The 16,674-nt window shown below is 42.6% G+C and overlaps 1 protein-coding gene across 17 annotated transcripts in view; it reads right to left on the minus strand.

Moving 5' to 3' along the window:
* The window catches only part of UNC80 (unc-80 homolog, NALCN channel complex subunit), a 140,975-nt gene that overhangs the window by 51,878 nt on the left and 72,423 nt on the right, over positions 1-16,674 (minus strand). For 11 of the 17 annotated variants that reach the window (XM_080398337.1, XM_080398336.1, XM_080398331.1 and 8 more), the window contains exons 27-36: positions 13,271-13,474; positions 11,658-11,758; positions 8,462-8,659; positions 6,668-6,775; positions 5,842-5,980; positions 3,310-3,491; positions 2,798-2,929; positions 2,092-2,278; positions 1,015-1,146; positions 354-497 (exon numbers count right to left, since the gene is read on the minus strand). In XM_080398337.1, the coding sequence (XP_080254463.1) occupies positions 354-497; positions 1,015-1,146; positions 2,092-2,278; positions 2,798-2,929; positions 3,310-3,491; positions 5,842-5,980; positions 6,668-6,775; positions 8,462-8,659; positions 11,658-11,758; positions 13,271-13,474 (1,527 nt within the window). The remainder of the gene's footprint in view (positions 1-353; positions 498-1,014; positions 1,147-2,091; positions 2,279-2,797; positions 2,930-3,309; positions 3,492-5,841; positions 5,981-6,667; positions 6,776-8,461; positions 8,660-11,657; positions 11,759-13,270; positions 13,475-16,674) is intronic. The other 6 variants (XM_080398332.1, XM_080398327.1, XM_080398326.1 and 3 more) reach the window with 3 other exon arrangements.

A 16,674-nucleotide genomic window follows, 5' to 3' on the forward strand; every position in this document is an offset into this window, starting at 1 on the left:
AGTATTTTGAATCGATGGCTTTTTTAGGGCCCCAAAAGATCAAAACTCTCAAAACAAAACACAAATTGTGAAGAAAAAAAAAAAGGAAAAACCCTACAAATTCACATTTCTGTTGTGAATCTACTTCCAAATAGTTTGTGAGGATTTAATAGATTATTCATTAATACTCATAACAATATGCGTTGCGTAATACTTCTAGAAAACACGAACTGTGAGCAAATACATTGTGACTGTGTTACACCTCTTTTCCACTTTAGTTATGGCACCTAACAAATGTAAGCCATTGTTCAAAGTCCTCACAGGTTCCACCACCCTTGAGCCAGAACCCCTTGAAGTTTAATCTAGGGCAGTACCAGCTACTCCATCCTCCCGAACTTCTCCATCTTCCATCAAATGGACAATGGGGAGCACTGCTGCACAGATGCATGCTGGAAACACAGCTTGAGGTGGTTGTGGCACATGATGGTTTGGAGTATGCTCTGTAGTGTGTTCTTCATCTGGAGCAGTAAGAAGAGTAGAAGGTGAGTGTTAGTGAATAAGCTCTGGTATTATCCAGGCAGGTTAGATAAACATTTATATTAGGTTCTGTACAAACAGAACAAAAAATGATAGGCTGGCTGATCGCTGTGCAAGCACAGCAGGTTTACTGCTCTCTACCCAAGAAGAAACTGAGCCTCCAGCCAACTTCTTGATCAAGAATTTTCATTGTAAATATATGTTTCTTCCATTTCCATTTCTTTTCTTGTAGGGAACCCATTCTTTTTGATGAAATCCCATTTCATTACCATTTTAAAGCTAGAATGCTTTCGATGGCACTACTGTCTAAATGAAAGATGAAGACATTGTGACAGCAGGGGTGACTAAGATAATGCAGGGCAGTAATTCATTATAAACTGGCTCAAGCCTGGGAATACATTCAGCAAAAGGAAATGCCACCAGCTTTACGGTTCAACAGGAAAGGCTTCCAGTGACTGAAATCTCAGGAAAGGACACTTCAAAGTGAAGTCAACCCACCTTCTGCACTGACTGCTGACCGCACTGACCAGACAGAGCCACGGCGGAAAGAATAGTTCCTATGAGATGTACTGGAGGTGCAGGAAGGACTCACAGAGAGACGGCGGGAGGCCAGGTTGGCAACTTCTTCTACTGACAAAGAGAACGGGACATGTCAATCCAGATCCAACTGACAGACTTTAGGGAACTTTCTGGAGGACAGCACTTACAACCAAATTGGAACATTGAAAATTCAAGTCAGGTGACACTCAAAAGGCACAATTTAAAATCTGTAAAGATCGGTCAGATAGGTAATTTGCTCATGCTTTGGGAACCAGCAGAGCACTGCTCCATAACAATGCTTTGGTGAGTCACATTGTAACTGAGTCAGCTCTGTACTTCTTTTCATCTACATCCTGTTCACAGATTTCTGCTCACAGATTTCCCAGTGTACGTTTAGACCTGAACATCACTGTACTCACCTAATGCACATACCTTGGAATGCCTTTAATGACAGCTTTGTGCTGCTAGCCTGGACCAGTGAAAATCCTCACCCAAAGACTAAGCTTTTCATGAATCACGTCACATAACTTTGACTGTCTGGAAGTTTGGTACTGAGGTTGAGTGGGTCATCTAGGCTCTCCCACTAGCCACCACAAAGGTAGAAAACTCCAGGGTCAATTCAGTCTATCCTAAGCTATGTGTCTTAAGACAGATCCTCCCATACTTTAATTATTAAACAGTTAAAGTTAGAAAAGGCAAACTTCATTCCTAGTGTCACATATTCAATCCTGCAAGATGCTGGGAGCTTTGAGATGTTACATGCAGGCAAGATCCACTGAAGTTGGGGGAGAAAAGGTAAGGGACTTCAGTTCACACTGTGAGCACTCAATATGTCCAAGGTTTTGTGGTTTTCTTGCACAAATTTTTAATTACACTTTTTATCAATGACTTGGACTCTTCAACAAATGGATGTGGTTGTGACTTTCCTAACACTAACAATCTATGTTCCTGGACATCACACCCCTAAGCAGTGCTCTATGTTGGTGGCAGGTGCTCTCAGATTCCTGGAATGCCATTCCTGGCCCTGGAGCACACCTTCTTCTTCCTGCTCTGAGCTGGGTGTGCAAGTTGGCTCATAGCAGGCCTCCTGTGTGATGGGGATGGCAGTGATGAGACTGGCTTCCCGGCCCAGGCGTTTCTTCTCTTCCTCCTGCTGCAGGTTCTTCAAGATGTGCTCAGCTCGCTGATGGGAACGTGACACAGCTCTGGCTGAAAATGACTTCTGTCAGGAAGAAAAGAGAAGAAACACAGCCTGAAGCTGTTAGTTAAGATGCACGCATCCTGCATTTTCTGCCAGAGACCTCAGTGACATTCAACAACTCAGTTTCAAAATGCAAATCAGACTAGTGCTAGCTGAACAGAGGTTCACCAGGAGACTTCTCTTGCAGTTGTGTCTACAACAAGCTTTGGTGCAGACTTCTCCCAAGAGATGCCACAGAGAAAACTGTCTGTCAAGTAGTTCAAGTGAACTAATGTTCTTTTGGGGAGAGAACAGCTGTGGGCTCCTAAGATCTGAGTTACTGCTCACACAGGGATATGATATGCAGTACAGTACCTCAGTGAGCAAACAGAAAAGCCTTATGCCCATGCAGAAAATTCTGTGTGCCCTACACGCACTATGTACAAGATTTTTCCCAGCTGAGGATGACAAGAAAACTCAGTTAGTCCACATCTTTTTGCTTAACTTCCCCCATGCTGCTACAGAGAAAAAACAGTGCTTACTCTCACAATGTCTGCTTACCGACTGATCTTCATTTATAGGATCTTGCACACTCCCACTGCACTGAGGGACCCAGGGTGGATCAAACATTGGCACAGATGGCATTCCCAGGACGGGAGAAGGCAGAGTGAAGTTTATACTTGGAGGAGGGATCTAAACAAAATCATGAAAGACATTTCATTACAGCAGACTATTATTAATGTCAGTACTGCTAATTAAACATGAGCAAAAGTACCCTGGACATTAATTACCTCTGCAATTTTTTCCCAACTCTGTTATCTCACTACACTGTAACACCATGTATGACAAGCATTTTTTTCTTTCTCTGATGTTTTTCCTGACCTGTGTGCCCATTATACTCTCCCCATTTTGTACAGGAGTTCTACACATCACCTCCCCCACTAGCGTAACTTACACAACCATTTTTTTCTCTAAACAGATTTTCAGGCAATTTCATGGCAGTGTGTCATTACACATCTATCCCAGAAGGCAAGCTGTAAACAGCAATGTTGTCTTTCACGTGTCCTATCTACCTTAAAGATCTGCTGTGCGCCCTCTTCCATCCTTGGCCAGACTTGATACCTAAATCTCCACAGCGTGTGAAATTTGAGAATGGCATTCAGTCTTTGCACTGTCTCTGGGTGATGAAATTCGGACATCAGCATGTCAGAAACAGCCTCTGGCACTTTCACAGCACACAGCAGGAACATGGCGGCTGCAGGGAGACAACATCTGATCATCTGTTTTCCTTAAGAATCTGTTTATTTGGCAGAGAAAAACTGCAGCTGTACAAACCCCCACCAAAGCAAACCTAATCTTGGCTCCAGAAATGAGATCAGCAGTCTACCAGGCTTAGCAAAAACTGTACTGCTTCATGAAACCAAGCACGCACGATTCCACCTTTTGGAGCCACACAGCATTACACGTGAAGCTTGGAAAAGCTTCTGGAAAACCTGCTTTTAAAATAAAATACAGCTTTGCTCCTCTCATGAAAAATCTCAGTCATTACTAATTTAAAATAAGAAGCATCTCTTGAAGTAACAGGAATAATCAGGTTTGACTTTCAAAGATTCAGCTTCCAAGTGATTTCTGTGATGATTAATATAGACTGGTTTAACAGAAGCTCTGTGTTCCCCTCAGAGCAGGAGACAGTGCCCCCAGGTCTCACCTGTCTATTTTCACAGGTAAAACCAAAAAGAAAGGTTCTTAGTCAAATGGGCACCGTGCACAATCGTCACAAACTGCCTCCAAGAGAAAATGGGGTTGCTACGAATTGCAAGGCAAAGGACCAGGTCATGACGGAAAACAGCACAATAGAAGCTGAGCTGGCCCATAGTCATTTCAGTGGAGCATATTGTAGTATAAACAGACATAGTCAAGCTCCAAACTGATGGAAGCCAATTAATTTAGATGGGTGTCTGAGGGGCACTGAGCACAAAACAAAAGCAGAGAGAGCAGTGTTGCTGTGGGATTTCGGTGGGTGTCAGAGGATCCATGGCTGCTTTGACCAGTTGCTCACCACAGAGCACTGGAGGCAATATCTCTAGATTTGATGGCTGTTTGTCCACAGCAGAAACAGGACATTTGCCATCGTGTTTGCCTCAACACTGATTCAGAAGGTGCCAGGCATGAGAGCAGTGCTGAATGGAGGCCATTTGAACATTGCAGAAAAACAAGGCGGCTCTTTGGCTGCCTGGGTCCTGTCTTGCACTGTGAGCACTTGTCCCTGCTCCAAATCTGTGGGGACCTTCCTGTTTCACCAGCTCAGAGAACTTTCTACTCTTTCATCTTTTCAATGTAACTATGTCAAGTCTTAGTAGGACTGATTTTAAAAGTGTGAACTCATAATCTCGTACTGAGGTAACCAAAAAAAGAAATACAGCCTTGGCAGGGCTCAGTAGATGGTGCTGTTGTACACCAACACACAAGTTCTTCAGCTTGTGGATAGCAACATTGTAGGTTTTCAGGTTTTGACCTTGATGAAGGTGATTTATGCTTGGGCTGAAATCACTCTCTACTAAAAAAGCTACTACAGACCCTCAAATAGATTTTAAACCTTCCTTCAGGAATGGGAGATGGAGAAAGAGGTAGCTCAGAGGCTGCTTTGGAGGAGCCGCCAGCTAGCACTCCTCAGGAAAAGTAGCAAAGCTTTGTTCCCTTCCCTGTGAGCCATGGTAAATTTTTGACAAGAAAGAAAGAGTATACAAAATTATTCCCCCAGAAAGGGACTTGAAGGAGAGAAAAGAGTGCAGTTTCAGGCAGTTTGTTTCTTTTCTTTGTTTCGTTCCTTTCTCTTCCTGTCTTGGCCTGGGAAAGACAAAGGTGAAGGGAAGAGCACAGAGAAGACCTGTGGCTGAGGAAGTACACTGTGCACTGGTGGAGAAGATTCAAGCTCATAACAGAAAAATCCTTATTATTAGTTTGCAAGGACATGATCTTACACTTTGTAGTAATAAATTTCAACTCATATCTGGAATTTCTTCTTCAAGGTAATACTCTCACAGGTGTATGATGTACTAATCTTCTGTCTTAAAGATGACTCCCAACTATGTGTCATCAGCAAATATCATCTGCACAATTTAATACCAAAGGGAAATGGAAAATTTAGATAAATACCACACCATAAGACTACTTATTGAGCAATGCTGTTGTCTCCATGCAATATGAGAATTTTCCTTTCAACAAAGCAGAGGGGCTATGACAGTTCCACTCTTATCCCTTTTCTCTGTTTTTGTATCAGCCTTCAACTGGTACTAACAATTTCCATGAGGCAACATACAAAGCACTTGAGTAAACTCTAGATGGACAAAATCACTATTTCCTCTGCCTAGAAATCCAACTAAACACAAATACTAATTTTGATGCTCTCTAATCACGGACCACAACCAGGGTCTGAGAGACTGCCTTCCTGATCCTTCTGACTACCTCTTTTGTACAGAGCCCAAAAACACATGCAGGTCTATGAAAACCAAACAGTTCCCAATAAACCCTTGGTGGCATTCAGACTCTTCCATTACAAAGCTGTCTTGCAAGGTTAGCCATACTAAGTGGTTTTGTTCTCTTACCTGCTGCCCCAGCCATGTGCTCATCCACACTGAGCAAGAGCTCCCATGCCGCTGGCTGGATGTCCCCATACATCTCTTCTGTGAGGATAGGAGCTGCCTTGATTAGCAGTGACAAAGGTGCAGGGGAGAGGCTCATTACCTGCAAAAAAACAAGTCATGCCTTACAGCAAACCCTAGTTTTGGTCTGCACATTACCCACTGGTAACTTCTTGTTTCAGCCATTTCAGATAAGGCTTCTTCTGAACATCGCTTTCAGCCTGCACTGAAAGAGCAGTGTTTGCAGCCTAGTTCCTTGAATCGTGTACTAGTCACTCATGTCACAAAAACACTGATAAAGAGGATGAAAGGAAACCCAGACTCTCCAAGGTGGTGCACAAACAGTGATACAGATCCATGAAAATATCAAGGACTGCCAAGAAAAAGCCTGTGAAAAGCCTGTTGCTTCTTCAGGAATACTGAACAAGAAAGAACAAAGAAAATTATTGCTGTAAACTGACAGGTTGTATTTGGACACACATGTGGGTTTTTTTAATTATTATTTTTTTTTTAATCCCCAGTTTTGATGCATATGTCCCTATAGGAAGCCAGAGATGCAGACTGCAGTTTAATGGAGCTACATGTTTGAAGGATTCTTGACAGGGTTACCTTAAAGAGGCTTAAATTTAGCATTACTCAGCTGGGGAAAATATGCAGAGCTGAACTGATTCATATTCAGGAACAGTTCTTCACACAGGCTTGGAGATCCATATACATTTTCCTTCTTGTTGCAGTGTAACCTGACATCTATGTATCAGCCTCCCTAACTAGCATACGGCCTGGTCAGTACCTGGTGCCTGATGTATTTTAGCATTCCAGAGTCCTTCTTCCCTTCCAAGTTGATATCGACCACTCTCTTTTTCAGAGAAGGAGTTCTCAAGCATGACTTGTCTGAGCACTGGAAGGAAAAAAAAATAAAAAAATAAATAATAAAAAAAGAGTGGACTTCACATTTAGATTTCCTAAAATCTAAAGATTTCACACCTGCCTGAGAGTTGTCCCTAGCAGATTGTCAATGACAGTGATAATGACAAATCCTTTTGATGTTTATTATTCGCAATACCAAGGACTTTTCCCAGAATGCTGGGTTGGCACAGGCTTTTCTCCTCAATCAAGTAGCCTGATGATTAACACAGGGGGTCCCCATTTACCGGAGAGCTCACAAAGCCCCATGGAGCACACAGCCAGGTCTGCATATTGCAGCTACCTCCAGCTTTTCATTCTGCAAGCTGTAAAAAAAGAGGTTCTTCTGGATCCCAGATAAGTGTGGAAATGGTGTCCATGCAGTCAGAGAATGACAACACCTGAAGAATTCCAGAGTATGAAGAACCGGGATGAAAAGTCTACAGTTACATGAAATTCAGAAGTTATCACTCTCCCGCAGTCACATCTGTACAAACATGGGGCACGTGTTTGTAGGAAACCTTATTGCCTCCCAGCCTCTTTTTTCCTTGCTATTGCTTAAAGGCTTTGATGGTTTGATGGATGATTAAATGTGTATCACTTTGCCTTGCAATTCAAAGCTATAGATGAAACAACACACAGTAATGCACGGAGTTCTTTTGCTGCCTTTCATGAACACTGCCAGCTGCTCATCTCAAGCCTGCCTTCTGTAGGGGAAATGACTGCCTGTCTTCCTCAATAACTGACACACTACTTCTCTGTGTCAAAGGGTTACAGTTTTCAGTGAAGTAGAATCATTAGCTGTTGTTTCATATGCTCTGTGCTTTGTTCCATACAAGTACCCTTCGATTTTCCAACTTGACAGGAAACAATCTGCTGGTTGACAAAGAAATGTTACGAACTTTCTCCTACTCCGTCATTTTCCACTTACAGGGATGGTAACCTCTTTACTCAACTTAAATCTTCATGAGAATTTCGTGAACACTTTTGTTTTCAACATTACTGCAAAGTAGTTCAATGGCTCTACTATTACAAGTATTCAGAATACCTTAGTCTGTTGTGGTCAAGAACACGAAAGTATTAACCAACTGTTGACATGATTCAGTTGGTACCTGGGTGGGCACTTCACTGAAAGCACAAATATATTTCCACTGAAGTTAAAGGCACCACTTATATGGCTAAAAAGGCACAATCTTGTTTGAATAACCTGATGAACTAGTCATTACAAATGTGCCACTAAAGAGACTAACAGTAAATACTAATGCATATAATTCTTGGAACAGTTCTGAGAGTTTAGTCCTCAAAGGAAGAAATTATGCAAGATTTTAGAGGAATTTCAAGAGTGATTCTTACTAACAGATGAGGTGAACCCTGAAAAAAACAGAGATTGGACTCCAGGGGCTGAGAAGTAGCGGCCATTAAAGAACATTAAAATTTAAGTCAGGTTATAAGCTTTTAAACAACCTTATCAGCAACTGAGATTCTTCCCAATCAATACAGATTACGTTCCTTCCAGAATCCTAAATGACTTAATAGTTCTTTTTACAGCACAGCTGCATTTACAAGGCCTGTGTTCATTTTGTAGTGAAAGAACTGTTTGAGTACATTATGCAGTACTTGAAGGTAATTATGACCTGCCCAGACAAACCCCAAAACATTCTGCTTTTTTTTATCTACTCACTTCCTTTTGTTTTTTGCCTCTTGCCACACTGTTCAACGTGCTGTTCTCTCGCAGAGAGTCCACTGTGTCTCCATACAGGAGTTTGATGGCCCGGACAAGGCGAGCACAGGACCGGCTGTGATGGAGGTAGCAGTGTGGGTGACAGTAGTCAATGTGGGTACATATGAAACTTTGCTGGTTGCATAATAGGATCATAACCTTAGGGGGGAAAAAAAGAAGAGTTACTTATAGAAAGGGAATTACACAGAGAACTGCGTAGGACAGCCTGTGATGGGGACAGTCAAGCTAACTTGCCCACAGCCTAGCTGGGGAGCCGTGAAGCTCAACACAGCTTTTTGAAAAGACATGCATGTCGGTGCAGAGCTCCATACTTACAAGTGGTTTACAATCTAGCTAGGCACGGCTAAAGAAACACTAGTATTAACAAGGAAATGAAGAGACAGAGCTGCTGTAGATGTGGATGTTTGGCTGGTGGCAAGATTAAGGCTGAGGAAAACAGTATTCTCTCAGTTTGCAGAAAGCTGTTGTATCGTCACTCTGAGATGAGGGCTTAGACCAGAAATTGTCAACTACTCAATCATCATTTAAGCTGCAAAACCATCAAGTTTGAGGGTTAGTTTCCTTCAAGGAGTAGGAAAAGAAACATCTCAGTATGCTTTTGAGTAAGCTGTGCCAGTTGTTCTGCATATGCTTCCCTCACTGTGCTTGGGTAGGCCCACCCGGCCTGGCTTTATGTTAGTGGCTCAGTTACTACATCTAGTGGTGTTGCTATATGGAAACAAGGAGCTCTAAAAACCCATCTAAGAAACAGAGTAAATATCTGTGCATTTAGCTATTCTGATCCCTGCTTTGCCACAGTGACACTGCTATTAGTCCCTAAACTAATTAAAGACAGCCTGGGGTAAGTCAAGACTTCACTGTCTACTCTCTGGTGTAACTCAGAGGGTTTCTTCCCAGAGGAGTGAAGCTCAGTCCAGCAGCTCTTTGTACATTGGGCTTCATGTTACACACAAACCCAGACACTTAGTAGTAGCACTCTGAGGAAAACACACAGGCAGCCCCAAGCCATTCATGCTGTAGGTATAACTGGCCTTTATGAATCCTCTTCTTCATCCTACAACCTAGTGCAGAAATGCTCAGAACTACCAAAAAGAAGCTATCTCACCTTTCCCATCCATTTATGGTCTGTGCAGCTGCAGTCTACTAGCTCTGTCAAGTAAGGCAGCCACTTCACTCTCAACCCTCAAATACTTAGGCTTCTAAAAAGTCAGGAGCTTGATTTAAAACAAGTCTGTGCTGCATATGCAGGATTCTTGTCTTTGCATGCCTGTTCTGGCCTCATGTTATTTTGGGGTCAATCAGGAATAACTCAAGCCAATAGTGTTGTATCAACGTGCAAATGGTATAAATCTGATCAGCACTGTATAGCCTCTACCCAGCCTTTTCTCCACTGTTATAACTTGTAGTTACGGTACACTGACATAGAGTGAGGACATCATGCTGTGGGCTGCCATAAGGGACAGGCAGAGGAAATGCTGGTGCCTGTGTAGAAGCAACTGGAGCCAGTGATCCTTTTGAGTGGCTTGCTCATGACCATTAAGTAAAGCAGGTCTTTGTTTTGCCTGTAGTTTGAGTGACCATCCACCCGCACCTTCCTTCCAACAAACAAAAAGAGAAAGTTCTCATGCGATACTGGTACTTGCGTGGCATTAATGGAACAGGTGATTTTTCAAATCTTCCTTTCTCCTATGCAGGCTAATCACATGTAAAGTGAGACAAACATCTCCAAGTTCCTTTCAGTTTATACCTCGTATTTATGAGCCCATGCATCCTCCTACATTGAGCAAATGCACCATGACTTATCCTAAGCTGCTAGCTAGGGAGATGCCTTTATCCTCGAGCAACTCATTACCTAGTACACACTCTCATGTCTAACATACTTGGTTTAGCACACTGGAATTTCCAAATGAGATCTAATCATTATGAAGAGCATTAGAGTACTGACAGAGAAGCAGGGTAGTCCAGGGATTGAGGAACTAGCTTGGAAGACATGACACCTAAATTCCCTGGCCTGCCACCCTCTTCCAAAAAAGACAACTATCAAGAACCGCTTCCAACATCACAGTATCAGATTAAGCCTGTTCTTGCCCACACCCTATAGGAACGGGGCAGTTGAGAACAGACTGTATGAAATACTTGCAGGAAAGAGGGGTATATCAACTCATTATTGGCAGTTGTTTTTCCCAAAGGCAACTCAAGTTAAAACTCATACATATATGTAGGATACAATCGATCTGTGCACAGGGAGTCAGTCCAACTTTTCTACAATGCATGTGCACAAGGACACACTGACTGTACTGCACCATCACAGCGTGTCATGCGGCAACAGAGGTAGAGGTGGACAGTCCTTGGACAGCAGTGGATTGAACTGTGTAGACTTGCCCAACTGAGTTTTAGCATGTCTAAATCATAGGTACATAGGAGATGACCAAAATGCATGTCTTGGGCCCTGCATGATCGAACCACATTTGCACTGCTGTACTCCCCATCTGTTTGAGAGTCAAAACTACACAAGGCCCTGTTGTGTTAGACAGTGCGATAGAACGCATCTAATGGAATCAAAGAAAGTGCTCCAAAACATTTTTTTTCCCCACAAGATGCATAATTAAGTTTGTTGCCACAGAGTTAATGGAAATAAAAATATATAAAGTGGCTCAAAAAGGGGCTGGAAAAACTCCCTAAGAAAAATATTCTGGTAGTTAGTGAACACAGTGGTCACAACAGAACCTCCAGCTCAAATGCCATTTCCCAGAAGCTGGGAGCCCAGTTTACACTGTAGTCCTTTCTATTAGTCTTCCTGACCTACCCCCGCTACTAGCCATGCTGGAGATACTGAGCTAATGGATTTTTCAGCTGAAGTAACAAGTCTGTCCCTGCACCCCTAGAGAGAAATAGTCCCTTTTTCCTTACAAACTAAATATATGAAATAGATGGAGGAAGCAAGACAAAAATTTCCTGGGTTTAGTCCATTTTAGAAACAGCAAACAGACGATTTCCAATGGTTGCAGCTTGTTTACACTTGAGATCCTTGATGCTATATGGAGAAAGCACAGATTGTGATCTGGTTAATGCCAGCACAAAGGTATTCCTACTGAAAATGCCATCCTTGAGAGCACTGCTGGTGACTCATACTTACATGCAGCCACGACATGTTCCGATGATAGTTCTCCTCCGCGCCTGTGTTGCTCAGCACCTCGGGCTCAATGCTAGGCTCACTCGCGCTCCAAGGGCTCCCTTCTTCAAAAGAAAAATACCCAAAAGGTGGTTGTTTTTATTGCTCCCTATTGTGCTTTAAGACTAAGGACAGCACTTGTAAGCCAGGCCAGCCTTGTGGGAATGGATCAGAGTACACAGAATATGCCACACTGGAAAGACTGCGTTTGGACACCCCTCCCCAATCCTTGTACCATGCTGGCTTGACAATTACAAGAACCATTTAGACTTGGCTCACAGGCCGTCTTGTCAGTAGCAAATGCTGCTCCCTCCCTGCTTTTTTCTTTAATGGAAGGGGAGAAGGTAAATGAAAAACATCAGAAAAATTATTTGTACCATTCAGATGCTGCAAATGGTTGGTTTAGTGATCTGCATTGACTGGGCTCTGTGGTTAAAAATGTCAACAAAAATCCAACCAGAAGTGGCATCCAACTGGAAATGCCAATGGGCAACGTCACTGCTAATTGCCCATGGAAACTGCTAATGTCGTGGGGATGAAAGGGGAAAAAAATCCTGATTCTAGCATGCTAGTCCTAAAGAACTCAAGCAAGGGAGATTTCTCCGGGAACTTCACTGATCCCTGTATTTCCTCCAGCTGTTGTATAACCTATAGGCTTCCTATAAAACTAACATTAATGCTGTTAAGAGATGGCTGGGGATGAATTGTGGTTAATCCTTTCTTTCCCTTTTTAAGTGAACTGTGACTTGCCAAAGTCTACAGAACAGGTGATCCCAGTCTCCACGTTAACATATTGAAGCATCTTATGGGCAACATAAAAATGACCATTAAGCCTGGGAGGTTATTTCAGCTCCAAATGTATCCAAACTGTAGGTTTTTGTTAACACCCCTAGCAGAGGGAGCCCCTTTAGTTAAGCTGTGAAGGAGATTTCTCGTGGCAGGATGCGCATTTGGTTTCCATAAGATAAATATATGGTGATTCATCTTTCGAAGACTAAGGAAAGCATCTGCAAGCTGTAAAAATATATGTATATGCCAATATGCAGAAATATAGTATGTAGCATGTACATGTTATGTTCTACATATAGGAATATATATATTACATGTCACACAACATGTCAATGACATCATACCCTACACAGAATATGAAGGGCATGTATTCACATATATATTTATCTCCTATCTGTTACTATGGACAATAAAATACCATATATGCATATAACCTCATGGATTCATTATATCATACGGTTTAGGGGTGTGTGTATGTGCATATACACACGTGCATATGCTCCCCTAAAGACAGCATGCGTTTGGCTGGCAGGCATCAGCATTCCAAGAGTTCATGCTCTAACACGGAGCTCTCAATTGACAACCTGTGCATGGAGCCAACGCTGCACCCGGGATTTGAACCATGTTCCTCCCAGGTACTAGTTCAGGCAGTCCCTACGAAGAAGCCTAGGTTTTTCCTAGCCTGCTGGGATGGGGGTCTCTCATCATTTCTAGCTCTGCTGCAATCACATTGAGAGTTTAGGTCCTGCCTACTGTCCCCTCCCTTTCCACCCACTCGTCTAAGTTACCTATATCAGTGACAGTGTCCCTGCTGTGGGACAGCTGCAGCTCCTCATTCTCAGACTCTGAGTCCTGCCGTGATAACTTGGTGCTCTTTAGGCTGCCGGCCCGGCGAATGCTGGAAAGGGAACCCCCCTTCTTCACCCGGAAACTGCGGGTTCCTTTAATCTGGAGCAAGCGGGAGCCTCCTATCCTGATCTTCCTGCTGGGAACTGTATTAAAAGAATAAAAAAGGACTTTTTTCCCCTTAATTTTTCCCCATTTAAAAAAGAAAGATATCCTGGCCCTCCCCTCCCTCCCGACCCGCTGCTGCCAGCCTGTATTGCAGCGTCTTTTTCTTCTACCAAGGAATGTGAGGCCAGAGCCTCCCTTCCAAAGCCACCGCCAATGCAGCTCTGTCAATCAGGCAGTAAAGATGCTTTACGGAAATGTGTTCAGCACCTCATTTCCTGGAGACCTGGTACGTCACCTCAGGCCTTGTCTGTATTTGGAACTAGCCCTCGTTCAACCACTAGCAAGTAGAGTCAGCTGTTCTAATAGAAACCCAAAATATGGACAAAGAAAACCTACGATTTACACCAATTTGAATCAGTTCCCGACAGGAACCAGGATCTGCCCAAAGGATGTAAATTGCAGTTTTCTTTGCCAGCCCCTGGGGTTTACGTTAGTGCAGAATCACCTCTTGCTAGGGATAGATGGCTGAATCCCAAGCATGAACAAGGCACCATGGACAAACCTATTTTCCTGTGGGCCTGGGTTCTGTAAACCTCACTGAGCTCTGCAGTAGGATCAATTATTTATTCATACAGCACGTGTGACTGCAGAAGAGTAGTCTGCTTCATGAGGTTAGCACGCAAGACTTCTTTGAAGTAAGATTTGCATAAATCCGTGTCTCTGCATGTTACTCTTCGTCATTAGAATGCTTTAGAGGAAACGGGAGCACGTAGATCCTCTCCTTCAGACAAATCAGCAGCTTTCAGGCATTAACAACATCCATTGACACTCTGCATTTTTGATGAGCACAGACATGAAATGGTTCAATGTTCAAAGCACCAACCGTTTGCACTTTCATTCTCCTTTTAGTTCAAAGGCAGTACATGGCAGAATGTCAGTCCAAATGTTGCAACACTCAGTCATTTTACTGCAGATCTAATCAGGCAAGGCCATGTGTGATCGATTACCTTTTGGTGTGTTGTTGAGAATGAACAGGATACAGCTTTTTGGATACCACGGGAAAGCAAAATACTTTAATAGAATTGTGGTTTGGCTTCAGGAAAAAATCAAACACACCTTTACTCCTGAGAGTGCCCCTAATTCCTCCAGAACCAAATTCCCACTCCCATTTCCAGTGGCTAATGTCCTGGCCGAAGACAGCTTTTGAGAGCTACTCCTCAGTCCTTGTGAATGAGCTGGGCAAATCACTGCTGAGTGACCAGAGAATCTCCCTCCAAGTGACCACGCTGAGTTCCTTAGCAATCTCTACTGCTTGAATTCTGTTCAGATTAGCCTCAATACAGTGGCTCAGTTCCCCTGAACACCAAACCACTTAAACACTTGTAACTGCATTGCATGAAGTCTGCAGAACCCCATTTTAGCACACAAATACTATATATGATCCTCTGAGAGCTTGCCTCTACCTAGCTTTAGTGTCTGTATTTCAGACCTACCTGGAGCAGATTCTATACAGTAAACTCGTAGCTTTTGGATAGCTGTTAAGCCACACCTGGGGTAAGCAATGAGAGCAAAGTTTTTAACACTCCGGAAAAAATGAAAGGAAACAGATTAGTACTTATTAAAGAGGTTGAGGTAAAGAAACCTGTCACTGCAGGCAAGAAAAATTTAGTTACATTCATACAGCATTTTCTTATCTAGAAGAGTGCAGATTATGAAAGATGCCTCAGCATCAGTTATGTTTGGCCCAGGCGGATCCCCAGAAGAATATGCTGTGGCCAGAGACAAGAACATCATTATTGTAATTTTAAATATAACATTATCTTGCATTTATTTACCTTCCAAAATACTGCAAATATATTTTTCCTAGAGTATATTAGTATATTAGGATTCAGCCTTCCTACCAGAATCACTTTTCCCATCTCTAAAACGCATTAAAGAGGCAATTTTAGTAAAGGAATACTACATGACAGCTTAGGGAAAAGGGAGAGTGGGGAAAAAAAAAATCAAGCTCAAACTGCAGGGAAAATGTAGTTTGACAGAGTCAAGGATGTAGAAAGCTAATACTGTCTTTGCAAAAATAACTCAATTCTGCATGATGCCTGTAGCACAACAACACATGAAGGAAAACCTAAGTCAGCATTGTCTCTAATAAAAATAGGACAATTAGAGACCAGCATTTTCCAGCAGGACTGTATGCTTGTAGGCACTCTCCCACTCAGGTAACATCCCAGTGGATGGGACTGCTGCCCGAGAGGCTGAAAAGTTGTTTCAAGTAATCGACACAACTACGTTCAAAAAAACCCAAGCCCCAAACAAAGTTTTTCCTCATCTAAATAGTTAGAGACATCTTATCCTACTGATCTTAGACTGTCAGACAGACCATAAGGCTGTGCGCTTCTCTGGGCTGCCAATATACCAAGGGTACAAAAAATGGGGTTGAGCATGAGTTTATCCAGCTTTCTCAGGTGGATACCTCGCTGTCTTCATGGGCTGTCTCACCTGACACAATCTTGGAGGCAGTTTTACGCCATGTGAGCCTTGGATGCAGTTCTGATATTTTCTCCAGTAATTGTGGCAGGGTCACAGCTGAAGACAATGCAAACTTTATCCAAATCCCCCTGAAGTCAGTAAAAGCTCCTCTGAATCATTAATACACGTTACAATTCCTAGAGGATAACCAGCCACAGACTCTATCCTTTTCAAATGATCATCAAACATTTATCCTTTTCAAGCAATCATCAAAATTATCATTCAAACATCCACACCTTTATATGGCTATTATGAGACAGAATTTAAACAGTTCTACAAGACTTTTTAGAGGGAGAATCATTTACAGGTAACTGCCTAGCAGTTTAGCCACTAATTGCAAATACGCACGATGACTGTCTATTGTATTGCAACACTTGTACCATCAGATAGTATGTGAGTTTTGCATGAGATGGCTCAAAAATGGAAACAATCTGCTGTTCTCAGCAAACACAGTGAGCTTGAGGTTTGCTTGTACAGTATACAATATGTTGGTAACAATAATCTGCTAGCCATCAAAAGCCACACATGTGTGTGTTTTTCATGTGGTAGCAAAGAATTCAAGAGATCAAGTGATCAACCACTAATTCTGTGAGATGCCATGACTTCCAAACCAGTACAAATTTTCACAGAAAGATCACAATCTTCCCTCTGTGGTTTCCCCAAAACTAAAAACTGTAATCAGAATAAAAACCAATCAAGAACACTTTTG

This window comes from Falco punctatus, assembly GCF_963210335.1.
Source record: "Falco punctatus genome assembly, chromosome: 8".
In the NCBI taxonomy this organism is placed as follows: Eukaryota; Metazoa; Chordata; class Aves; order Falconiformes; family Falconidae; genus Falco; species Falco punctatus.